Consider the following 25435-nt stretch of genomic DNA (forward strand, 5'->3'; position numbering starts at 1 on the left):
GTCGGGAGGGATCGGGTTGTGTCTCCCTTTAACGGGATGGTCTGGATGACCTCTGGGGTCCCTTCTGCTTCTTCTCCCGCCAGAGGAAGTGTCCGAAGGGAAGAGCGCGGCCTCGGCCATCCTCCTGGGCATGAGCCAGTGGAACTCCAACGACCTGGTCGAGCAGATCGAGACCATCGGGAAGCACATGGAGCACGGCCCCGGTAGGAGTGCTGCCCGTTGTCGTTATCGTTGTCGTTGTGGGGTCCGTGGGGGGTCTCTGGGCCGCCACCATGGTGGGTCAGTGGAGGAAAGGGTCAAGGGAGAGGCGGCGGGCGGGGTCCTGCAAATGCCACACCAATGGGGAGAGTCAGAAGCAACACTGGGGTGCCCGTGGTGGAGGGAAAATGGGAAATAAATACTCTTATTACAATTTTCAGCTGGAGAAGAGGCCCCGTTCTGCTCCTCGGGCGTCCTGCAAGAGAAGCAACGTGAGTCCCACCTGCTTTTCACACGTGCATGCATGTGCATGGAAAAAACACATACTTACACATATTATAATAATAATAATAATAATAATAATAATAATAATAATAATAATAATAATAATATCCCAGTCGGGTAGCAAAAGGCCACCCGACTGGGATTTGCGCGCATCATCCGAAAATACATCACACAGTCCTAGGCACTTGGGAAGTGTTCGACTTGGGATTTTGTTATACGAAATCCAGCATGTCTATCTTGTTTGCTGTGTCATAATAATAATAATAATAATATCCTAGAGTGGGAAGGGACGTCATTCGATCCCTCCCGACAGATGGCCATCCAGCCTCTGCTTAAATAATAATAATAATAATAATAATAATAATAATAATAATAATAATATCCTAGATTTGCATGGGACCCCTAAAGACCATCCAGTCAAGGAAGGAAGGTACCATTCGATCCTTCCCGACAGATGGCCATCCAGCTCCTGAATAATAATAATAATAATAGTAATAATAATATATTATAATAAAAGATGATAATAAAATATAATAAAATAATAATATAATATAATATAATATAATATAGTAATAAAAATAATAAAATAAATAGTAAAATAATAATAATAATATATTATAATAAAATATGATAATAAAATATAATAAAATAATAATAAAATAATAATATAATATTAATATAATAATAAAAATAATAATAAAATAAGAAATAGTAAAATAATAATAATAATAATAATAATAATAATAATAATAATAATAATAATAATAGGCCACCCAACTGGGATCTGCACGTATCATCCGAAAATACATCACACAGTCCTAGAAGTGTTTTGTGATATGAAATCCAGCATGTCTGTCTTGTTTGCTGTGTCATGCAATATAATAATAATAATAATAATAATAATAATAATAATAATAATACATCACACAGTCCTAGACACTCGGGAAGTGTTCGACTTGTGGTTTTGTGATACGAAATCCAGCATATCTATCTTGTTTTCTGTGTCATACAATAAAATAATAATAATAATAATAATACATCACACAGTCCTCGGCACTTGGGAAGTGTTCGACTTGTGATTTTGTGATACGAAATCCAGCATATCTATCTTGTTTGCTGTGTCATACAAAATAATAATAATAATAATAATAATAATAATAATAATAATACATCACACAGTCCTAGGCACTTGGGAAGTGTTCGACTTGTGGTTTTGTGATACGAAATCCAGCATATCGGTCTTGTTTGCTGTGACATAAAATAATAATAATAATAATAATAATAATAATAATAATAATAATAATAATAATAATACATCACACAGTCCTAAACACTTGGGAAGTGTTCGACTTGTGGTTTTGTGATACGAAATCCAGCATATCTCTCTTGTTTGCTGTGTCATACAAAATAATAATAATAATAATAATAATAATAATAATAATAATAATAATAATAATAATACATCACACAGTCCTAAACACTTGGGAAGTGTTCGACTTGTGGTTTTGTGATACGAAATCCAGCATATCGGTCTTGTTTGCTGTGTCATACAAAATAATAATTAATAATAATAATAATAACAATAATAATACATCACACAGTCCTAAACACTTGGGAAGTGTTCGACTTGTGGTTTTGTGATACGAAATCCAGCATATCGATCTTGTTTGCTGTGACATAATAAAATAATAATATATAATAGGCTACATGGACCTCTGTCGGGAGGGATCGGATGGTGTCTTAAATATGATAATAAAATATAATAAATAATAAATAATAATAATGATATAATATAATAATAAAATAATAAAATAAGAAATAGTAAAATAATAATAATAATAATAATAATAATAATAATAATAATATAAAAAGGAAGACACCACTCAATCCCTCCCGACAGATATCCATACCGCTAAAAAAACCCACAGCATAGACTGGGGTTCCTCCGTCCTCGGCCTCCTTTTTCTAGGAAGCAGATGCCCATTTGGAAAGCGGGAGAGTGTTTATTTCTCCCCAACAGATCGGTGATTATACACAACACGCCATCCGGCAGCCAAGCAGATGGCGGATTTGGCAGAGGAGGAGGAGGAGGAGCAGGAGGGGAAGCGGCGGCCACAGCGTGACAACGAGCCCCGTTGCGGGAAAGGGGAATGCCTCTTTCCTCTCCTCCTTTTCCTCTGCACAGAACGTACACACAACAAGCATTCAATGCCAGAATGGGCGAGGCAGCTGGCTTGTTATTATTTCTCTCCCATTGTAAACGAACAGACCGCCTGAGTTTTACAGAGACTTGCTTCTCTTTGCTGTGAAACTGTCTTCGGTTCAAGGTTATCCCCTTGCTGCCAGCCGGACACCCAGCCTCTGAATCGCGGCCAGAGTGTAACTCTGCTGAACTCACTGAAATAATAATAACTTCTAATAACTTTATTTTTATACCCTCCTCGAAGAGACTCGGGATGGCTCATGTGGGGACGAGCCCAGCAACAACATAGGTTAAAACACAATAGGTAAAGGTAAGGTAAAAGTTTCCCCTGACGTTAAGTCCAGTCGTAACCGACACTGGGGGTTGGTGCTTGTAAAGATGTCATGATCATTGTGTTTTATTCATGATTGCTATGTTTAGGTTGACTGTTTAAGGTTATATATTTCAGCTATTCTTATACAGAAGCTGGGAGCCTCTAAGGCATGGCCAGGAAAAGGGGCGTGGCTTCACCTTGCTGGTGGAAGCCTTAGAATTCAAAATTTAGCAGTTGGAATTTGGCAGTTGGAGTTTGTCGGTTGAGCAGAGCAGTTGGTTCTGTTCAGTGAGAAAGGAGTGTGATCGAAAAAAAGAGATTGTGGGAGGAAGTTGAGCAGCTAGAGAGTTTTAGCGGAGAAGGGCTAAAATTAAAGTTGCTGAGCCTTTAGTAGAGATAACTAAAGAGCTGAGGCTGCATCCCTAAGTCAAGGAAGACTAGGGTTAACCAGTTAAACTCCCCAATCCAAGTTTGATCGGGTACAGGTCAACTAAGTTCAAGAAGGACAGTATTCCTAACTGAAAGAAACAAGTAATATAAAGTTGATACCATACTAAGCTCAGTGAAACTATTGAGAAGTCTTGCAACACTTACTGTACAGAAGTAACATCGTTCAACTTAAGATATAACATTCTTGCAACCATCAAGCTTTGTGCTATAAATAAACAAGTTACTGTTTCTTCAAATGTTGCTTATTATTTGAGCAAAGCATCTTTCAAAGGTGGTGGCAGCGACAACATTGAAAAGTAGGATACATAGAGGTAGAAGTTGAATCCTTCGCAATTTGGTGGCAGCGGTGGGATCCAAAAAGATTCCATCCCTGTCATCACATCAAGTCTTCACACCCTCCTCGAAGAGACTCGGGATGGCTCACGTGGGGACGAGCCCAGCAACAACATAGGTTAAAACACAATAGGTAAAGGTAAGGTAAAAGTTTCCCTTGACGTTAAGTCCAGTCGTAACCGACACTGGGGGTTGGTGCTCATCTCCATTTCTAAGCCGAAGAGCCGGCGTTGTCCATAGACACCTCCAAAGTCATGTGGCCACTGGAGCGCCGTTACCTACTGGCCGAAGCGGTACCTATTGATCTACTCACATTGGCATGTTTTCAGACTGCTAGGTTGGCAGGAGTTGGAGCTAACAGCAGGTGCTCACTCCGCTCCTGGGATTTGAACCTGGGACCTTGTGGTCCACAAGTTCAGCAGCTCAGTGCTTTAACACACTGTGCCACCAATCCATGATTTAAAAACAATATTATAATAATAAAATAATAATACTTTATTTTTCTATAACAATATAACAATATGAATATAAAATGACATAAAACACATCAATTATTTTAAAGCCTGGACATAAAATACTGTGTGTGCAGAGGGTGACTTGTGCTAAGTAGGGTTCATGGACCCGTCTCATCTACACTTAAGTCCGGCTGGTCAGGCCTCTCGTTGAGACTTAACTCCGGCCCACGTTCCTCAAGTGAAGCCTCATTTTCTGCAGGGAAGTCAGCCTTGTACAGAAGGAACACAAACAGACTGAACAGTCTGACGTACAACACCCCAGCTGTTGGGATTTCTGAGAGTTGAAGGCTAAAACATCTGGGGACCCACACGTTGAGAACCACTGGCTTAGGTGGACAGTGAGCTAGGCTGAAGGTTGGGTGCTCACCCTGACCCAACCTTTTGGTCAGTTGAGATCTATTCCTGCTGTGCTCAAGCCCGTCTTCTTTGTTCATTCCTTCATTCAGAGGAATTGTACCGGGCCTGGGCGAGGAATGGGCGAGGCAGCTGGCTTATTATTATTTCTCTTCCATTGTAAACGAGCAGACCGCCTGAGTTTTACAGAGACTTGCTTCTCTTTGCTGTGAAACCGTCTTCAGTTCAAGGTTATCCCCTCGCTGCCAGCTGGACACCCAGCCTCTGAATCGCTGCCAGAGTGTAACTCTGCTGAACTCGTTGAAATAATAATAACTTATAATAACTTTATTTTTATACCCTGCCTCCGTCTCCCCGAAGGGACTCTGGATGGGTCACGTGGGGACGAGCCCAGCAACAACATAGGTCAATAGAGATCTATTGCTGCTGTGCTCAAGCCCATCTTCTTTGTTCATTCCGTCATTCAGGGGAATTGTACCGGGCCTCTCTGCGGAAGCACCGCTATCCCGCGCAGGGCAGCATCGAGATCCACGAAGACAACGAGGTGAGGAGAAAAGAGGAAGGGGGTCAGAGGGGGTCGGAGGAGAGAGTGGTGACGGGCAGGAGCAGAGGCCAATAGGGGGCGGGCTTTCCTTATCCCTAACACATGAGGACTCAATGAGGACTCGGACCTTGTGCCGGATATCTCCCATTTTCCGTCCTTCGCAGGAAGCGTCCGCTCACCCGCACTGCCCGACGCAGGTCCTGATCCTGGTTCTGCACGGAGGGAACCTGCTGGACTCGGGGACCGAGGAGGAGGCGGCAAGTGGCAAGGAGGCTGACCTCAGCACCTTCGCGGTCGCCTTCGAGGAGGTCGCCCGGGCCCACTTCCCCGCCGCCGCTTCCAGACGTGTCCTGCTCCGCCTGGTGCCTTGTCCGGCCGTCTGCGCCCAGGCCTTCTCCCTCATCACCCAGTGAGTTCTTGTATTATATTATACTAGCTGTGCCCGGCCATGCATTGCTGTGGCTAGGACTTAATTTTTCTTTTCTTTTTGTTGTATGAACGTAGAGGCCTGGATGAGAGGTTGTGCTGTCAATTTTTGAGGTTGTGGGGCGTTTAGTTTAGTTGTTTTGTCCGGTGCCGTGATTCCATTACCCTTTTATATATATATATATATATACTAGCTGTGCCCGGCCACGCATTGCTGTGGCTAGGACTTAATTTTTCTTTTCTTTTTGTTGTATGAACGTAGAGGCATGGATGAGGGGTTGTGCTGTCCATTTTTGAGGTTGTGGGGCGTTTAGTTTAGTTGTTTTGTCCGGTGCCGTGATTCCATTACCCTTTTATATATATAGATTAGCTGTGCCCGGCCACGCATTGCTGTGGCTAGGACTTAATTTTTCTTTTCTTTTTGTTGTATGAACGTAGAGGCATGGATGAGGGGTTGTGCTGTCAATTTTCGAGGTTGTGGGGTGTTTAGTTTAGTTGTTTTGTCTGGTGCTGTGATTCCATTACCCTTTTATATATATATAGATTGATTATTATTGTCCTATATTATATTTATTTTATTGTATGACACAGCAAACAAGATAGATATGCTGGATTGTGCTGCCAAATTTCTCGGTTCTGGGGCTTGTACTTTTGTTGCTTAGTGGGAGGAATGGACACCACTACTCTTTTATATATATAGAGTAGCTGTGCCCGGCCACGCGTTGCTGTGGTGAAGTATGGTGGTATGGGAAATAAAGTATTGAGGTATTGGTGGTAGTTAAGGTAAAGGGTAAAGCTTTTCCCCTGACGGGGTTTAGCCTTCTAACTGTCAGCAATTGGATAAAAACAATTATTCCTCTCCCTCTAATTAGGACTTTATTTTTCTTTTCTTTGTGTTGTATGAACGTAGAGGCACGGATGAGGGGTTGTGCTGCCAAGTTTAGTGTTTCTGGGATGTGTAGTTTTGTTGTTTTGTCCTAGGCCAAAATTTCATTACCCTTTTATATATATAAATATAATAGTTTTCTTACATTATTATTATTATTTTATTATGACACAGCAAACAAGGTAGATATGCTGGATTTCGTTTCACAAAATCCCAAGTCGAACACTTCCCAAGTGTCTAGGACTGTGTGATGTATTTTCGGATGATGCGTGCAGATCCCAGTCGGGTGGCCTTTTGCAGTTGGCAGATCGTAATTTTGTCAATGTCTATTGTTTCCAAATGCCGGCTGAGATCTTTTGGCACGCACCCAGTGTGCCCATCACCACCGGGACCACCTGCACTGGTTTCTGCCAGAGTCTTTGCAGTTCAATCTTGAGGTCCTGAGAGCGGCTGCGTTTTTCCTGTTGTTTTTCGTCAATGCGACTGTCACCTGGGATGGTGACATCACTGATCCAAACCTTTTTCTTTTCCACAACTGTGATGTCTGGTGTGTTGTGTTCCAGAACCTTGTCAGTCTGGATTCGGAAGTCCCACAGTATCTTTGCGTGCTCATTTCCCAAGACTTTTGCAGGTTTGTGATCCCACCTGTTCTTTGCTGCTGGGAGGTGGGACTTGAGGCATAAGTTCCAATGGATCATTTGGGCCACATAGTTGTGCCTCTGTTTGTAGTCTGTCTGTGCGATTTTCTTACAGCAGCTGAGGATATGATCCATGGTTTCATTGGTTTCCTTGCACAGTCTGCATTTTGGGTCATCAGCTGATTTTTCGATCTTGGCCTGAATTGCCATTGTTCTGATGGCTTGCTCCTGGGCTGCAAGGATCAGGCCTTCTGTCTCCTTCTTCAGGGTCCCATTCGTGAGCCAGAGCCTGGTCTTCTCCTCGTCAGCTTTTCCTTCAATTTTGCCAAGGAACTTTCCATGCAATGTTTTGTTGTGCCAGCTATCAACTCTAGTTTGTAGTGCGGTTTTCTTGTACTGGTTTTTTGTCTGCTGTGCTTTGATAATAATAATAATAATTGCTTGCTCCTGGGCTGCAAGGATCAGGCCTTCTGTCTCCTTCTTCAGGGTCCCATTCGTGAGCCAGAGCCAGGTCTTCTCCTTGTCAGCTTTTCCTTCAATTTTGTCAAGGAACTTTCCTTGCAAGGAACTCCTCCCTTCCTTTCTTGAGTTCCTTATATATTTTTGTTGGTGGTTCTGGAATGAGTACGCGCTGTACCATTCGTAGTGAATTATGATGGAAGCAATAGGGATCATGCCTTCCTGTACATGGATGACATACTGCTCGCTGTTGCCCATTCCAGCAGCAATGTCCTGTCTCAGCACATGTTGTGTCCTTCCTTGTGGAAAAACAATTCACTTCCCCCTTCCTTTCTTGAGTTCCTTATATATTTTTGTTGGTGGTTCTGGAATGAGTATGCGCTGTACTATTCGTAGTGAGTTATGATGGAAGTAATAGGGACCGTGCCTTCCTATACATAGATGACTGGCTGTTTGCTGTCGCTTGTTCTGGCAGTGACGGCACGTCTCAACGCCCGTTGTGTCCTTCTTTGTGGAAAAGCAATTCACTTCTCCCTTCTTTTCTTGAGTTCCTTATATATTTTTTAATAGGAATATTTTCATAACCTGTTAAGATTATGATTCCAATATGGTTAAACATTCATGCAGAGCAGTAAAAACGCAGAAGACTAGGGGTTTATGTGAGCAGAGGTAAAAAGAAATTAAACAGTAAGACAAAATATCCAGCCTCCCTTTCCCTTTAAAAAGTCATGCGCATAAAATAAGCATCAGAGACATCAAATAAAATAGCAAAAATATGTTTACTCACAATCTTGTATGATGATGGTCATACAGGCAAAAACATCTTAGTTCCAAAGAAAAACAGTTCAGGAAACTACATATCTCTTAACAGACAGGAACATCAGCATGGCATGGTCAGGAGCGAAGAGGAAGAGACAGGAAGAGGCATCTGTACATCACTTCCTGTGTGTCCCCAGAAAGGATACTCCCATTTCCCATTTCATATGCAAAACCCCCTAAATGGTGTCATCAACTCTGGAATGCAGCTTGTCAGGTTACTAAGCAACAGACATAACTACTACATAAACCATCCCACATTGAAAATGCATGCATGATTGCTTAGATAACCCAACATTGTGATGGACTCTTTGAGTAATGATACTACTAGGTGCACTAGAAGAGGAAGAAAGACTACTCGTGAGCAAGACTCTGATGAGGAGCAACAAAGGAAGCGGATCCGGGAAATACTTATGGAGCCTACTGATGATGACTCATTTGAGGGCTTTGAGGGGGATGATGGGGTTGAGAATCAGGAGGATGGGATGACAAGTTCAGAGGATGAGGTAATGGACTGGATTTCGTATTGCTGACTTCTCCTTCTCTGACCCGGATTGGACTCAACGACGTCAACATCTGACTGCGCTGTACTATTCGTAGTGAGTTATGATGGAAGCAATAGGGATCATGCCTTCCTGTACATGGATGACATACTGCTCGCTGTTGCCCATTCCAGCAGCAATGTCCTGTCTCAGCACATGTTGTGTCCTTCCTTGTGGAAAAACAATTCACTCCCCCCTTCCTTTCTTGAGTTCCTTATATATTTTTGTTGGTGGTTCTGGAATGAGTATGCGCTGTACTATTCGTAGTGAGTTATGATGGAAGTAATAGGGACCGTGCCTTCCTATACATAGATGACTGGCTGTTTGCTGTCGCTTGTTCTGGCAGTGACGGCACGTCTCAACGCCCGTTGTGTCCTTCTTTGTGGAAAAGCAATTCACTTCTCCCTTCTTTTCTTGAGTTCCTTATATATTTTTGTTGGTGTTGTGATGGACTCTTTGAGTAATGATACTACTAGGTGCACTAGAAGAGGAAGAAAGACTACTCGTGAGCAAGACTCTGATGAGGAGCAACAAAGGAAGCGGATCCGGGAAATACTTATGGAGCCTACTGATGATGACTCATTTGAGGGCTTTGAGGGGGATGATGGGGTTGAGAATCAGGAGGATGGGATGACAAGTTTAGAGGATGAGGTAATGGACTGGATTTCGTATTGCTGACTTCTCCTTCTCTGACTGGAATACTGTGTCCAATTTTGGGCACCACAGTTGAAGGGAGATGTTGACAAGCTGGAGAGCGTCCAGAGGAGGGTGACTAAAATGATGAAGGGTCTGGAGAACAAGCCCTATGAGGAGCGGCTTAAAGAGCTGGGCATGTTTAGCCTGCAGAAGAGAAGGCTGAGAGGAGACATGAGAGCCATGTACAAATACGTGAAGGGAAGTCATAGGGAGGAGGGAGCGAGCTTGTTTTCTGCTGCCCTGCAGACTAGGACGCAAGGGAACAAGGGCTTCAAACTACAGGAAAGGAAGGAGATTCCGTCTGAACATCAGGAAGAACTTCCTCACTGTGAGAAGGGCTGTTCGACAGTGGAACTCTCTCCCCGGGGCCGTGGTGGAGGCTCCTTCTTTGGAGGCTTTTAAACAGAGGCTGGATGGCCATCTGTCGGGGGTGCTTTGAATGCGATTTCCTGCTTCTTAGCAGGGGGTTGGACTGGATGGCCCATGTGGTCTCTTCCAACTCTACTATTCTATGATTCTATTCTATGATTCAATGACCCGGATTGGACTCAACGACGTCAACATCTGACTGCGCTGTACTATTCGTAGTGAGTTATGATGGAAGTAATAGGGACCGTGCCTTCCTGTACATAGATGACTGGCTGTTTGCTGTCGCTTGTTCTGGCAGTGACGGCACGTCTCAACGCCCGTTGTGTCCTTCTTTGTGGAAAAGCAATTCACTTCTCCCTTCTTTTCTTGAGTTCCTTATATATTTTTGTTGGTGGTTCTGGAATGAGTATGCGCTGTACTATTCGTAGTGAGTTATGATGGAAGTAATAGGGACCGTGCCTTCCTATACATAGATGACTGGCTGTTTGCTGTCGCTTGTTCTGGCAGTGACGGCACGTCTCTGTGCCCGTTGTGTCCTTCTTTGTGGAAAAGCAATTCACTCCTCCCTCGCTCTCTTCCTTCTTTGCAGCCTGACGCCCTTCAATGAGGAGGAGGGCCCGCTGGGGGTCAATGAGGACCACCTCCCACTGGCCGCCCTCCCGCTGCTGGCCATCTCCTCCCCGGAGTACCAGGGCGCCGTGGCCACCGTCATCAGCCGTGCCAACCAGGTCTACGCCCAGTTCCTCCGCTCCCCCGAGGGACACGGCTTCAGTGGCCAGGTAGGTTGCCCATAGATTTTGCGAAGAGCTACGAACGACTAATGAATATTTTTTTTCCCACCGCTGCCACCAATTTTGGAAGAATTTATAACGACTGCCACCAATTTGTAAAGATGCAACCACCAAAAGACTCAGAGAGGAGACCTTTTTTTTAAAATTTTTTCCCTTTCTTTCTTCTTATTCACTTTAGATGTTAACGCAACTTGGTTTCTAATAATAATAATAATAATAATAATAATAATAATAATAATAATAATAATATATTTATACCCCGCCACCATCTCCCCGCGGGGACTTATAATACAGTAGAGTCTCACTTATCCAACATAAACGGGCCAGCAGAACGTTGGATAAGCGAATATGTTGGATAATAAGGAGAGATTAAGAAAAAGCCTATTAAACATCAAAATAGGTTATGATTTTACAAATTAAACACCAAAACATCAGGTTATACAACAAATTTGACAGAAAAAGTAGTTCAATACGCAGTAATGTTATGTTGTAATTACTGTATTTACGAATTTAGCACCAAAATACCATGATATATTGAAAACATTGACTACAAAAATGCGTTGGATAATCCAGAATGTTGGATAAGCGAGTGTTGGATAAGTGAGACTCTACTGTATATGCGACAGAGGCTTAGATGTTGGAAGAACAATAATAAGTTTATTCAGGCACAGAGCTTAGTGGTTGCAAAAGATGTTTCTCACTTAGAGGCACTTTTATTAACAGTTACAATGCTAGAATGAGGTAAGACAAACTCCCTAAAGTCTCACTTATCCAACACTCGCTTATCCAACGTTCTGGATTATCCAGCGCATTTTTGTAGTCAATGTTTTCAATATATCGTGATATTTTGGTGCTAAATTCGTAAATACAGTAATTATTTATTTATTTATTTATCTGCAACATTTATATCCCGCCCTTCTCACCCCGAAGGGGACTCAGGGCGGTTGACAAGTATATATGTTGTAATTACTGTATTTACGAATTTAGCACCAAAATATCATGATACAGTAGAGTCTCACTTATCCAACGCTCTCGATTATCCAACGCATTGTTGTAGTCAATGTTTTCAATACATCCTGATATTTTGGTGCTAAATTCGTAAAAAAAAAAAAAAGGAATTACTACATAGCATTACTACTTTTTCTGCCAAATATGTTGTCTAACATGATGTTAGCTTTCGATGGGTGAAAAACTCGGGGCTATGTCTGTTCTTATTGTTATTTTAAAGCTAATTGTATTGTTTTAATCTATTTCTGTAAACCGCTCCGAGCCAAATTGGGAGTAGCGGTATACAAGTGTAATAAATAAATAAATAAATAAATAAATGTTTTGGTGCTTAATTTGTAAAATCATAACCTAATTTGATGTTTAATAGGCTTTTCCTTAATGCCTCCTTATTATCCAAGATATTCGCTTATCCAACGTTCTGCCGGCCCGTTTATGTTGGATAAGTGAGACTCTACTGTCGTTAGAATTTCTTCCTCTGCCACTTTTAAACCGCAGTCACCCTGTGATATACAATCACAGATTCTCTGTTCCTTACCAGGACACAGACTGCATTAAATAAGTCACCCAACTTATTTTAAACCGACTCAAAAATGAACGATTGAGTCTCCTTGATCCGCTTAACCTAGGATCGATCTTCCCTGTGCCTCATCAGAGCACAGACTGAACCCCTTTTTTAAACTCTTCACTTTTTTCAACAAAACGGCAGTTGGCTCCGCCTACTTCTCCATAGCAACCAGCCTCTGAGTGCTGAGATGCAATAACGGTAATACTTACCCTTTTAAAACACAAACACACAATTAAACCAAAAATGCATACTTCATTACAGATGTCTCTCTATGTGCACAGGACTAGTGCCATGCTCTGGTCCTATGGTGGGATGCTGTTAGCTGTAGGATGTTTGTCGCTTTGCAAAACCTCCTCATCCTGATCTTTATATTCTTCTCCTTCCTCCTTGTGCAGGTCTGCCTGATCGGGGACTGCGTGGGGGGCATCCTGGGCTTCGACGCCATCTGCTTCAGCGCGGGGCCGGCCGACGAGAGCCGAGCCAGCAGCCGCCGGGGCAGTGCCAGCAGCGCGCAGGTACACACTCACCTGTGTGAACAAAGGGTCTTACTCAAAGGGCTTAAAATAGCCAGGAAATTGTACCCGGCCGTGCTGTTCTCGCAGGAGTGGGTCCGGAGGCATTTATCGCTTAGAAAGGGATCGTTCGCTCTGTTCTGACCGCACGCCGAGCTTTTGACAAGCGGTGCCATTATCCGCTCCTTGCTGTGTTTTTGAACAATCACAGGCCGGCCTGCCAGGGCTTCGAATGCCAAGGAAACGCACAATTCAGTTATAATGAGCTCCTTTGAAGCCTTGAAGCTCAGTCGATTCCCAGGTGTTTGTATGGCGCCTCCCTGAACAACAGAGAGAAAGCGTGGCCACCTGTCGGGGAGGCTTTGATTGTGTCTCTCTTTTCTGCTCTCACAACTTTAGAATGATACAATATTATATCCAGCATATCTTTCTTCTCTCAAACATATTTCTCTGTGGCTGGATGACCATCTGCTGGGAAGGCTTGGGTGGTGTCCTGCCTGACAGAAAGGGAAGGTTGGACTGGATGGTCCTGTCTAACGTTACAATCTGTTGTAACATTACAAAATCTCCTCCCCTTGAAGGACAACTCACTCACCGCCGAAGACTCCAACCTGGGGGAGGTCCAGCGACTCAGCAAGAGCAACAACGACGTCTCCGAGACCATGGAAGAGGAGGGGGAGCAGTCGCCCCGGCAACCGTTGCCGCGGAAACAGAGCGGGGACTCCGCCTACGAGTGCGACGCCATCGCCCAGCACCACGCCTTCCTCTCCAGGTGGGTGGGCAACCCTGTCGGGACCCCGGATCGTGGACGTCAATGTCAGTCATCCTGTTGGGACGCACCGTCATGACCCTCTGTTATGATCAAACACCCCCTTAGAAAGGGGGGCGTGGCTTAGAGGGGTGGGCGTGGCTCCTGCTCAAGAGGGTGGGGCTGAGCCTCTCCCCTAGTCCAAGATGCAGGGCTGCGAAGGGGAGGTGGGCGGGGCCACAAATGGGCAGCCAGGACTGGGATGGGCGGAGTTATGGGCTCTGAGGTAGGGCTGAGCTTCTATCCCTGTCCTGCGGTGCCTGCCAGGACACAGGGGGCGGGGCTAGAGGAGGGGGCGGGGCCTCTTCCCAAGTGCCTGACGGGGCTGAACCTCTAGGTATAGAGGCTCAGCCCTGTCTTGGGCTCTTGGGAAGAGGCCCCGCCCCTAGCCCCGCCCTTTAGTCCTAAAAGGCCTCTCAGGAGTATTATAGAGGCTCAGCCCTGTCTCGGGCTCTTGGGAAGAGGCCCCGCCCCTAGCCCCACCCTTTAGTCCTAAAAGGCCTCTCAGGAGTATTATAGAGGCTCAGCCCTGTCTCGGGCTCTTGGAAGGAGGCCCCGCCCCCACCCTTAGCCCTGCCCTTTAGTCCTAGAAGGCCTCTCAGGAGAAGTATAGAGGCTCAGCCCTGTCTCGGGCTCTTGGTAAGAGGCTCCGCCCCTAGCCCTGCCCTTTAGTCCTAAAAGGCCTCTCAGGAGAGGTATAGAGGCTCAGCCCTATCTCACGCTCTTGGGAAGAGGCCCCGCCCTTAGCCCCGCCCTTTAGTCCTAAAAGGCCTCTCAGGAGAGGTATAGAGGCTCAGCCCTATCTCACGCTCTTGGAAGAGGCCCCGCCCCCACCCCTAGCCCCGCCCTTTAGTCCTAAAAGGCCTCTCAGGAGAGGTATAGAGGCTCAGCCCTATCTCACGCTCTTGGAAGAGGCCCCGCCCCCACCCCTAGCCCCGCCCTTTAGTCCTAAAAGGCCTCTCAGGAGAGGTATAGAGGCTCAGCCCTATCTCACGCTCTTGGGAAGAGGCCCCGCCCCCACCCCTAGCCCCGCCCTTTAGTCCTAAAAGGCCTCTCAGGAGAGGTATAGAGGCTCAGCCCTGTCTCAGGCTCTTGAGAAGAAGCCAATGGGTCTCCTTGAGAGAATGACTGCATCATCTGCGTATATTCTCTCTTATAAATTTGTTCTCTGGAGAGGGTGTGTCAGTGCATGGGACTTGTAGTCCGGGGCGGCTGAACCGGTAGGCGAAGTACGCATTTGCGGAAGGCGCCAATCCCCTAGGGGCGGTAGCACCCAGTTAAGGAATCACTACACTAGAGACACGATCGTCTAATAGGTTTATTTGATCAAAACACCCTGCCGGGTGAACAGAAGAAAGTGCCACATACGAAAGGAGATGCAGCTCGGCTTTATAGTCTGTCGCTATCGATTCCCGCTTCTGTGCCTGCTTGTTACTAGGCTCATCTCTTTACAACGTTGCCCTCCCCTCCCGCTTCTCTCTCCACAGCATCCACTCCACCATGTTGGACGAGGACTTCCCCGCCGAAGGGTCGCCCAATGCGCCGGACCTGAGCCTGGGCCGCTTTGACTTCGAGGTGTCGGACTTCTTCCTCTTCGGCTCCCCACTCGGCCTGGTGCTGGCCATGCGGAGGACGGTGCTGCCCGGCCTGGAAGGTCAGCCGCAGAATAATAATAATAATAATAATAATAACCATATAGCCAGTCCCCAACTTAAAATTACTCCTAGTTAAGAAGTGAAAGCAATCTCCTCTGCCCCACCCTTGGAAGGATCATATATATATATATATATATATGGCTCGAGTTTCACTTAAGAAATGCCCTTGTTCCGATTTACAAATAAATTTGACTTAAGAACAAAACTTACAGAAGTTCGTAACTGTGAGACTGCCTGTATTAGTAGTAGTAGTAGCAGCAGTAGTAATAAAGTGAGCTGTGGAATATATATATTTTTATTCCTGGCCCTGGGATTAGGGTGCACTGTGCAATTCGTACTGTCTGCCAGTGGAAACAATAGAGTACATGCCTTCCCATACATAGATGACTGGCTGCTCGCTGTCGCAAGTCCCGGCATCAATGGTTTGCAGCAGCGTCTGTTCTGTCCTCCTTTGTGGAGAGAGGTCAAGGCTGGGACTGACCCTCGGTGACTCTTCTGTCCGTTGCGGGTGCCTGTCGCACCTCAGAATAGTTCACCTTGCTATGGACACCGAGTCACACACAGAAGGAAGTCTTTTGTAGTTTTATTGAGCAAAAGCAAATATATATATCAAAGCAGGCAGTTAAAGTTTTTCAGAATTGCAGTAAAAGAGTCAATAGGAATCCAATAAATCATAATCCATTAATCCATAAGCCATAAGAATCCAATAGTTTATAAGCCAAAACAGTCGACAATAGATCCCAAAGACCGAAGGCCCAAAGGTTACCAAGATCCAGGAACAGGGAACTTCTCCTAGTCATGACGCAGTAACATCCACTCAGATAAAGCGAGAATTTGCTTTGACAAAAATCTATCTCAAAACACACAGTTTTAAAAGCAACCCAAGAATGCATTTCTCTTTCCTTCCGAGGCCTCTCTCTTCCCTGCCAATCTTACACTCCTACGAGGCTGAACTCCCTTCCCTAACAACCGATCCACCCTAGATAATGATGGTGCCCCTTCAAGGTTATCTCACACCTGAACCGGGGCTTGAGACACCTTTTGCTCATTAATTCCCACCGGGGCTTGAGACATCTCTTGCTCATTAATTTATTTATTTATTATTTATTTATTTACATCACTTTTACCCCACCTTTCTCTCCGGGGAGACTCAAAGCGGCTTACAGTAAATAGGCAAAAATTCAATGCCTAAAACAATGTAAAAACAACAATTCATATAAAACAATCTACAAAACATCGGTTCATATAAAACAGATACCATTACAAAATAAAATCACATTATATAAAATTTTAAGAATGTCCAAGATTAAAATCCATTCATCCAGAATCCTCAAATCCCATGGGAATGTCATCCTGGCTGTTATCTATGGCCTGTGGGATCAACAGTTCATTCTGCTCAAACTGCAATTCTCGAACCTCTGAATCAGCCTGTATTATTCTCAGGCCATCCTCCTGAAATTCATCCTGCATCCCATCATCTGGCTCTTGTATCTGAAACCCAGAATCCCCTTCGTCATCCTCACTCTGGCTATGCTGCGGCTGAGTCACAACACCGGGCTTTGGAGCTGCAAGGCCATTCAAGGCTAATCCAATCTCTAGAATCAGGGCAGTAAATAAACAGCAACACACACCAAACAAGGGACTGTTCTAGACAATAATCAATCAGGGCCAGCTAACACTTCCCGCCTCTAGGCAGGAAGCAGCCAGGCTTTGGAGCTGCAAGGCCATTCAAGGCTAATCCAATCTCTAGAATCAGGACAGTAAATAAACAGCAACACACACCAAACAAGGGACTATTCTAGACAATAATCAATCAGGGCCAGCTAACACTTCCCGCCTCTAGGCAGGAAGCAGCCAGGCTTTGGAGCTGCAAGGCCATTCAAGGCTAATCCAATCTCTAGAATCAGGACAGTAAATAAACAGCAACACACACCAAACAAGGGACTATTCTAGACAATAATCAATCAGGGCCAGCTAACACTTCCCGCCTCTAGGCAGGAAGCAGCCAGGCTTTGGAGCTGCAAGGCCATTCAAGGCTAATCCAATCTCTAGAATCAGGACAGTAAATAAACAGCAACACACACCAGACAAGGGACTATTCTAGACAACAATCAATCAGGGCCAGCTAACACTTCCCGCCTCTAGGCAGGAAGCAGCCAGGCTTTGGAGCTGCAAGGCCATTCAAGGCTAATCCAATCTCTAGAATCAGGACAGTAAATAAAGAGCAACACACACCAAACAAGGGACTATTGCAGACAAAACACACAGTTTTAAAAGCAACCCAAGAATGCATTTCTCTTTCCTTCCGAGGCCTCTCTCTTCCCTGCCAATCTTACACTCCTACGAGGCTGAACTCGCTTCCATAACAACTGATCCGCCCTAGATAATGATGGTGCCCCTTCAAGGTCTTTGTTATCTCGCACCTGAACCGGGGCTTGAGACACCTCTTGCTCATTAATTCCCAAGGGAATGTCATCCTGGCAGTTATCTATGGTTCAACAGTTGCATTTCTCGAGCCTCTGAATCAGCCTGGATGATTCCCATCCCCAGGCCATCGTCCTGAAATTCATCCTGCATCCCATCATCTGGCTCTTGTATCTGAAACCCAGAATCCCCTTCTTCATCCTCACTCTGGCTATTCTGTTGCTGAGTGTAAAGATGTCAGGCAGGGTGGAAAACTTTTTTTAAAAAAAATCCCACCGCTGCCACCAATTGTAAAGATGTCAGAAAGGGGGAGAAATCTTATTTTAAAAAATCCCACCTCTTATACCAATTGCGGAGATGTGGAGATGGAGGTTGTTTTTAATTAATTAATTATTATATATTTTATTATTAAAGTTATTAAAGATGTTTTTATTTAAAAGCTGCCACCAAATTATAGAAGTTTTATAATGCTGCCACCAGATGTCAAGGGGATCATCAACTCTTGCCACCACTATAGGAATACGTAGCCACTAGCTACCTAGAGAGGAGACTTTTAAAAGTTTATGTTTCTTCTTTCTTCTTGTTGTTTATTCTTGATGTGCGTATAGATGACAGAGACTGAGATGTTTGAGAGAACAACAACACGTTTATTGAGGCACAAGCTTAATGGTTACAATAACTTTTCTTCTTGTTTGAGGCACGTTACTGAACAGTTGCAAAACTATATTGAGGTGTTCCAAACTTCTTAAAACGTCACTGCCTAAACCTGCAGTCACCCTGTGAATTTCAGTCACAGACTATCTGTTCCTAGTCAGGAAACAGACTACCTTAAAATAAGTCATCAAACTTATTTTAAAATTGACCCAAAAATCAAACATTTGAGCCACTCTTTTTCTTTTTCTTTCTTTTTCTTTCTTTTTCTTCTTGTTTGAGGCACGTTACTGAACAGTTGCAAAACTATATTGAGGTGTTCCAAACTTCTTAAAACGTCACTGCCTAAACCTGCAGTCACCCTGTGAATTTCAGTCCAAACTTATTTTGAAATTGACCCAAAAATCAAACATTTGAGCCACTCTTTTTCTTTTTCTTTCTTTTTCTTTTTCTTTCTTTTTCTTCTTGTTTGAGGCACGTTACTGAACAGTTGCCAAACTATATTGAGGTGTTCCAAACTTCTTAAAACGTCACTGCCTAAACCTGCAGTCACCCTGTGAATTTCAGTCACAGACTATCTGTTCCTAGTCAGGAAACAGACTACCTTAAAATAAGTCACCAAACTTATTTTAAAATTGACCCAAAAATCAAACATTTCAGCCACTCTTTTTCTTTTTCTTTCTTTTTCTTTTTCTTTCTTTTTCTTCTTGTTTGAGGCACGTTACTGAACAGTTGCCAAACTATATTGAGGTGTTCCAAACTTCTTAAAACGTCACTGCCTAAACCTGCAGTCACCCTGTGAATTTCAGTCACAGACTATCTGTTCCTAGTCAGGAAACAGACTACCTTAAAATAAGTCACCAAACTTATTTTAAAATTGACCCAAAAATCAAACATTTGAGCCACCCTGATCCCTCAACCAGAATCAGTCTCCCGGTACCTCATAAGGGCACCGACTCTAAAAACTAACCTTCCCTATGGTTCTCTGACCACAGACTGACTGAGTTTCCCTCCAAATTCGACTCTCTCTTCAGCTAAACCAGTTGGCTCCACCCCCTTCTCCATGGCAACCAGCCTCTGAGTGCTGAGGTGGCTATTCTCTTCATGCAATAACAATAATACTTACCCTTTTTAAAACATAACCACACAATTAAACATGCCATCTGTAAACTAAAATTCATACTTCTGTGCACTGAGTCACAACAGTGCCTCTGTCCCTTACTATGTGTGTGTGTGTCTCTCTCTCTCTCTCCTTTGCAGTCTCCCAGGTGCAGCCGGCCTGCAACCAAGTGTACAGCCTGTTCCACTCGGCCGACCCCTCGGCCTCCCGGCTGGAGCCCCTCCTGGACCACCGGTTCCACCTTCTTCCCCCCTTTGCGGTGCCCAGGTTCCAGAGGCACCCCAGGGGAGACGGGCGCTCTCCCCTCCTAGGTACGGCATGGGGACCCTTCACTCGTTGCCTGTGCGAATCCCGTTCCCTTAGCCCTGGGGAGAGAAAAGGGGAAGGGAAGGAAAAGGAAGGGTAAGGATTAGAAGGGAAGCGAAGGGAAAGGGACGGATAGGAAAGGGGGAGGAAAGAAAGGGAAGGTGACTGGAAGTGAAAAGGAGAGAAGGGGAAGGGAAGGGATCGGAGCAGAAGGAAAGTGAAAGTGAAAAGAAGGGAGGGAAGGGAAGGGAAGGGGAATGGAAGAGAAGTGAAAGAAAGGGAAGGTGAAAGTGAAAGGAAGGAAAAGGGTGGGGAAAAGGAAAAGGAAGGGGAAGGGAACAGAAGGGAGGGGAAGTGAAAGTGCAAGGAAGGGAACGGAAGGAAAGGGAAAATGGAAGACCAGTGAAAGGAAGGGATGATGAAGAGAACAGAAGGGAGAGAAAGTGAAAGTGAAAGTAACAGGACAGGAGGGAAGTGAAAGTGAGAGAAAGGGAATGGACAGGAGGGGGAAGTGAAAGTAATGGAAGGCTGACGGGAAGGGAGAGAAAGTGAAAGTGAAAGTAACAGAAGGTGAAGGGAAGAGAACAGAAGGGACGGAAAAATGGAAGACCAGTGAAAGGAAGGGAAGGCAAACAGAACGGAAGGGAAGTGAAAGGAAGTGAACAGGGCAGGAGAGGAAGTGAAAGCAAGAGAAATTGAATGAACAGGAGGGGAAAGTGAAAGTAATGGAAGGTTGAAGGGAATGGAAAAGAAGTGAATGGAAAGGAAGGTGAGGTGAAGGGAAGGGAGAGAAAGTGAAAGTGAAAGTAACAGAAGGGGAACGAAAGGAAACAGTAGGCAGTGAAAGTGAAAGTAATGAAGGGGAAGGGAAGGGAACAGAAGTGAGAGAAAGTGAAAGTGAGAGAAAGTGAACGACAGGAGGGAAAGTGAAAGTGAGAGAAAGTGGATGGACAGAAAGTGAAAGTAATGGAAGGTTGGAGGGAAGGTGAATGGAAGAGAAGTGAAAGGAAAGGAAGGTGAAGGGAACAGGTGGGAATGAAAGTGAAAGTGAAAGTAGGAAGGTGAAGGGAAGGGAATAGAAGGGAAGGGAAAACAGAAGACGAGTGAAAGGAAGGGAAGGCAAAGAGTACAGAAGGGAGAGAAGGTGAAAGTGAAAGGAAGGGGATGGAAGGACAGTGAAAGGAAGGGATGATGAAGAGAACGGAAGGGAGAGGAAGTGAAAGTGAGTAGGAGGGAATGGAAATGTAAGTAATGGAAGGCGATTGGAAGGGAACGGAAGGGAAGATGAAGAGAACGGAAGGGAGAGAAGGTGAAAGTGAAAGGAAGTGAACAGGGCAGGAGGAAAAGTGAAAGTGAAAGTAATGGAAGGTGAAGCGAAGGGAGGGAGAGAAAGTGAAAGTAACGGAAGGTGAACAAAAGGAAACAGTAGGCAGTGAAAGTGAAAGTGAAAGTAAGAGAAGGTGAAGGGAGGGGAACAGAAAGGAAGAGAAAATGGAAGAGAACGGAAGGGAGAAAAGGTAGAAGTGAAAGGAAGAGAATGGGGCAGGAGGGAAAGTGAAAGCGAGAGAATGTGAATGAACTGAAAGTGAAAGTGAAAGTAATGGAAGGTTGACGGGAAAGGGATTAGAAGAGAAGTGAAAGGAAGGTGAAGCGAAGGGAAGGGAGGGAAAGTGTAAGTGAAAGTAACAGAAGGTGAACGAGAGGAAACAGTAGGCAGTGAAAGTAATGAAGGTGAAAGGAAGGGAACAGAAGGGAAGGGAAAATGGAAGATGAGTGAAAGGAAGGGAATGAACAGGAAGTGAAAGTGAAAGTAATTGAAAGGAAAAGAAGGTGAAGCGAAGGGAAGGGAGAGAAAGTGAAAGTGAAAGTAAGAGAAGGTGAAGGGAAGGGAACGGAAGGGAAGGGAAAATGGAAGACCAATGAGAGGAAGGGAAGGCAAAGAGAACGGAAGGGAGGGGAAGCGAAAGTGAAAGGAAGGGAACGGGGCAGGAGGTAAAGTAAAAGCGAGAGGAAGTGAATGAACGGGAGGGGAAAAGTGAAAGTGAAATGTCCGAGGACTAGAGAGAAGGTGAAAGTGAAAGTAATAGAAGGTTAGAGAGAAGGGGAATGGAAGAAAAGTGAAAGGGTAGGAAGGTGAAGCGAAGGGAAGGGAGAGAAAGAGAAAGTGAAAGTAAGAGAAGGTGAAGGGAACGGAAGGGAAGGGAAAATGGAAGACCAATGAGAGGAAGGGAAGGCAAAGAGAACGGAAGGGAGGGGAAGCGAAAGTGAAGCAAAGGGAAGGGAGAGAAAGTGAAAGTGAAAGTAACAAGACGGGAGGGAAGTGAAAGCGAGAGAAAGGGAATGAACAGGAAGTGAAAGTGAAAGTAATGGAAGGTTGAAGGGAAGGGGAATGGAAGAGAAGTGAAAAGAAGGGAAGGTGAAGCGAAGGGAAGGGAGAGTGTAAGGATGTTATGAGTTAATGGGATTTATTGATATGATTTTGTTTGTTTGTTAAAAGGGAAAAAAGGGAGTTGTGTATTGATGAAGGCAGGCCTCACATAAGAAGCCAGCTGGAAGCAGTGTACAGCAGGTTGCCATAGCAACGTAGCCTCTCTTTGGAGGAGAAGGGGGCGTGGCTTAGTTGGCAGTTGAAGCTTGCCCTTTTGAAAAAAACGGTTGCTGTTAGACTTTTGAAGGAGTAGGAGCTGTTGGAATCAGCTGGAGAGAGACTACTCTTTGAAAGCTTAGTAAATTAGGAAATTGAGGCTTGTACACACAGGCAGACGGCAGCTTAGTGTCATTCAGGGAAAGGCTGAGGATATAAGCTGACCGGGAGTTTAATCTATTGCACTCTAAGAGAAGTTGTTTAAGAAATATTCATTCACACAAGACTGCACTGTAACTTAAGATCCTGAAACATCTATATATTGGAACCACACGCTTATGTACAAATAAACTTGAATTTTGTTGTTTATAAAGATCAGTCTCCTTGCCTCACTCTGAGCCTGAGGGAAAGCCATTACCATTGACTATTCATCACATACTTTCAAAGACATTACCTCACGTTGGTGGCAGTTACTGTACTTTCCTATATAAGTTACCATATTTACTCATATACGTTCATCGGTTTTGTTATCCTTCTCTACCCTCCAAATCCTCCTAGAATCATAGAATCATAGAATAGTAGAGTTGGAAGAGACCTCATGGGCCATCCAGTCCAACCCCTTTCTGCCAAGAAGCAGGAAATCGCATTCAAAGCACCCCCGACAGATGGCCATCCAGCCTCTGCTTAAAAGCCTCCAAGGAAGGAGCCCATCTCTCTAACAAAATGAAGTTCAACAGGGACAAATGCAAGATACTTCACTTCGGCAGAAAAAATGGAAATCAAAGATACAGAATGGGGGACGCCTGGCTTGACAGCAGTGTGTGCGAAAAAGACCTTGGAGTCCTCGTGGACAACAAGTTAAACATGAGCCAACAATGTGATGCGGCTGCTAAAAAAGCCAATGGGATTCTGGCCTCATCAATAGGGGAATAGCGTCTAGATCCAGGGAAGTTATGCTCTTCCACATTTGTTAAGATTAGATCAAGAGTTGCTGATCCTCTTGTTGCCTCTTCTACTTTCTGGACCATAAAATTGTCTGCAAGGCAAGTGAGGAATTTGTTGGACTTGAATTCGTTTAGAGCAGCCAGGTGTTCCTGGACAACTTGTCTCCCTATTTGGGGTTGGATTTCCCCCAATCCTTCGTCCATTCCATGTTGCTGAGGTTGAAGATGGCTTTCTTTTTGTGAGAAAAGTGAAAGTGAAAGGAAGGGGGCGGAGGGGGAGGGGAGGGGGAGGAAATGCAAGCGAGCCCCTCCCTGGGTGTTCATGCTCTGTGGTGTGTCTTCCTCTCCTCTCGTTGCAGTGGACGCCCTCCAGGCCCACCAGGACCTCTTTGCGGAGGGGGAGGATGACAAGGGGGAGTCCCGGCGGAGGGGCAGCACCGGCAGCACCAACAGCGAGAGCTCAGCCTCCACGGAGAGCCTGCTTCCCAGCAGCGTCACCAACAGTAAGCGGGAGAATATGTGGAGGAGTGGGGTGGGTGGCCTTTGGGAGGCCCCTTCCGACCACGTAGCCGACGATACGGTCTCCCTGCTTCCTGCCCGCAGTCGCCTCCAAGTGGTGGGGCTCCAAGCGGATCGACTACGCGCTCCACTGCCCGGGGGCGCTGACGGCCTTCCCCACGGTGGCCCTGCCCCACCTCTTCCACGCCAGCTACTGGGAGTCCGCCGACGTGGTGGCCTTCATCCTCCGACAGGTAGGGAAGGCGGGAGGGACCGGCCCCTGACCCCTCCCTCTCCGAAATGGGGGGGCGGGGGTCAGAGGTCAGCGTCATCCTTGCCCTCCCCCAGGTGATGCGGTTCGAGGAAGCGGTCAGCGAGAAGGAGAGCCACAACGCGGAGCTCGGGGCCCCGGTCCCCTCCAACCCCAGGGAGAAGTGGCTGCGGCGGAGGACCCAAGTCAAGCTCCGGGTGGGTAGTGGGTGGGCGGTGCATTGCATTGTGGGATGACCCTTGTGGGGGGGGGTCACACTTGACCGATTGTTGGGTTCTCTTCTCCCAGTTGTGCTTCCACCAGAGAAAGCACCAAGACACACACTGTCAGATTCCAACAGGTTTTATTGTACAGAATACCAGAACCTTCTCTTTGGCCCGTTTATATAGGGGCTCTCACATACCAGAGGGTAATTGCAGAACCTTCTCTTTAGCCCGTTTATATAGGGGCTCTCACATACCAGAGGGTAATTGCAGAACCTTCTCTTTAGCCCGTTTATATAGAGGCTCTCACACACCAGAGGGTAATCGCAGAACCTTCTCTTTAGCCCCTTTAAATAGGGGCTCTCACATACCAGAGGGTAATTACAGAACCTTCTCTTTAGCCCATTTATATAGGGGCTCTTACATACCAGAGGGTAATCGCAGAACCTTCTCTTTAGCCCCTTTAGAGGGTTCTCACATACCAGAGGGTAATTGCAGAACCTTCTCTTTAGCCCCTTTATAGGGCTCTCACATACCAAAGGGTAATTGCAGAACCTTCTCTGTAGCCCCTTTATATAGGGGCTCTCACATACCAGAGGGTAATTGCAGAACCTTCTCTTTAGCCCATTTATATAGAGGCTCTCACACACCAGAGGGTAATTGCAGAACCTTCTCTTTAGCCCCTTTAAATAGGGGCTCTCACATACCAGAGGGTAATTACAGAACCTTCTCTTTAGCCCATTTATATAGGGGCTCTTACATACCAGAGGGTAATCGCAGAACCTTCTCTTTAGCCCCTTTAGAGGGTTCTCACATACCAGAGGGTAATTGCAGAACCTTCTCTTTAGCCCCTTTATATAGGGGCTCTCACATACCAGAGGGTAATTGCAGAACCTTCTCTTTGGCCCCTTTATATAGGGGCTCTCACATACCAGAGGGTAATTGAGGTTTTATGGCTGGCCCGTTTTATGGTCAGAGATTGATCCGATGGGTCAATCTCTGACCACAGCCGGCTTCTCTCCCTTCCAGAACGTGACCGCCAACCACCGCTCCAACGACGTCATCGCA

General features: G+C 45.3%; 1 protein-coding gene across 1 annotated transcript in view; it reads left to right on the forward strand.

Annotated features, from left to right (window-relative positions):
* pitpnm3 (PITPNM family member 3) overlaps positions 1-25435 on the forward strand; it is a 51686-nt gene that overhangs the window by 18240 nt on the left and 8011 nt on the right. Inside the window, exons 3-15 of the mRNA XM_062960468.1 lie at positions 84-203; positions 420-470; positions 5119-5195; positions 5360-5604; positions 10617-10806; positions 12787-12906; positions 13485-13675; positions 15199-15365; positions 19702-19872; positions 23755-23898; positions 23999-24147; positions 24242-24361; positions 25397-25435. The exon at positions 25397-25435 is cut by the window's right edge and continues 78 nt beyond it. Coding sequence (XP_062816538.1) covers positions 84-203; positions 420-470; positions 5119-5195; positions 5360-5604; positions 10617-10806; positions 12787-12906; positions 13485-13675; positions 15199-15365; positions 19702-19872; positions 23755-23898; positions 23999-24147; positions 24242-24361; positions 25397-25435 — 1784 coding nt within the window. The remainder of the gene's footprint in view (positions 1-83; positions 204-419; positions 471-5118; positions 5196-5359; positions 5605-10616; positions 10807-12786; positions 12907-13484; positions 13676-15198; positions 15366-19701; positions 19873-23754; positions 23899-23998; positions 24148-24241; positions 24362-25396) is intronic.

This window comes from Anolis carolinensis, unplaced genomic scaffold (assembly GCF_035594765.1).
Source record: "Anolis carolinensis isolate JA03-04 unplaced genomic scaffold, rAnoCar3.1.pri scaffold_7, whole genome shotgun sequence".
Lineage (NCBI taxonomy): Eukaryota > Metazoa > Chordata > Lepidosauria > Squamata > Dactyloidae > Anolis > Anolis carolinensis.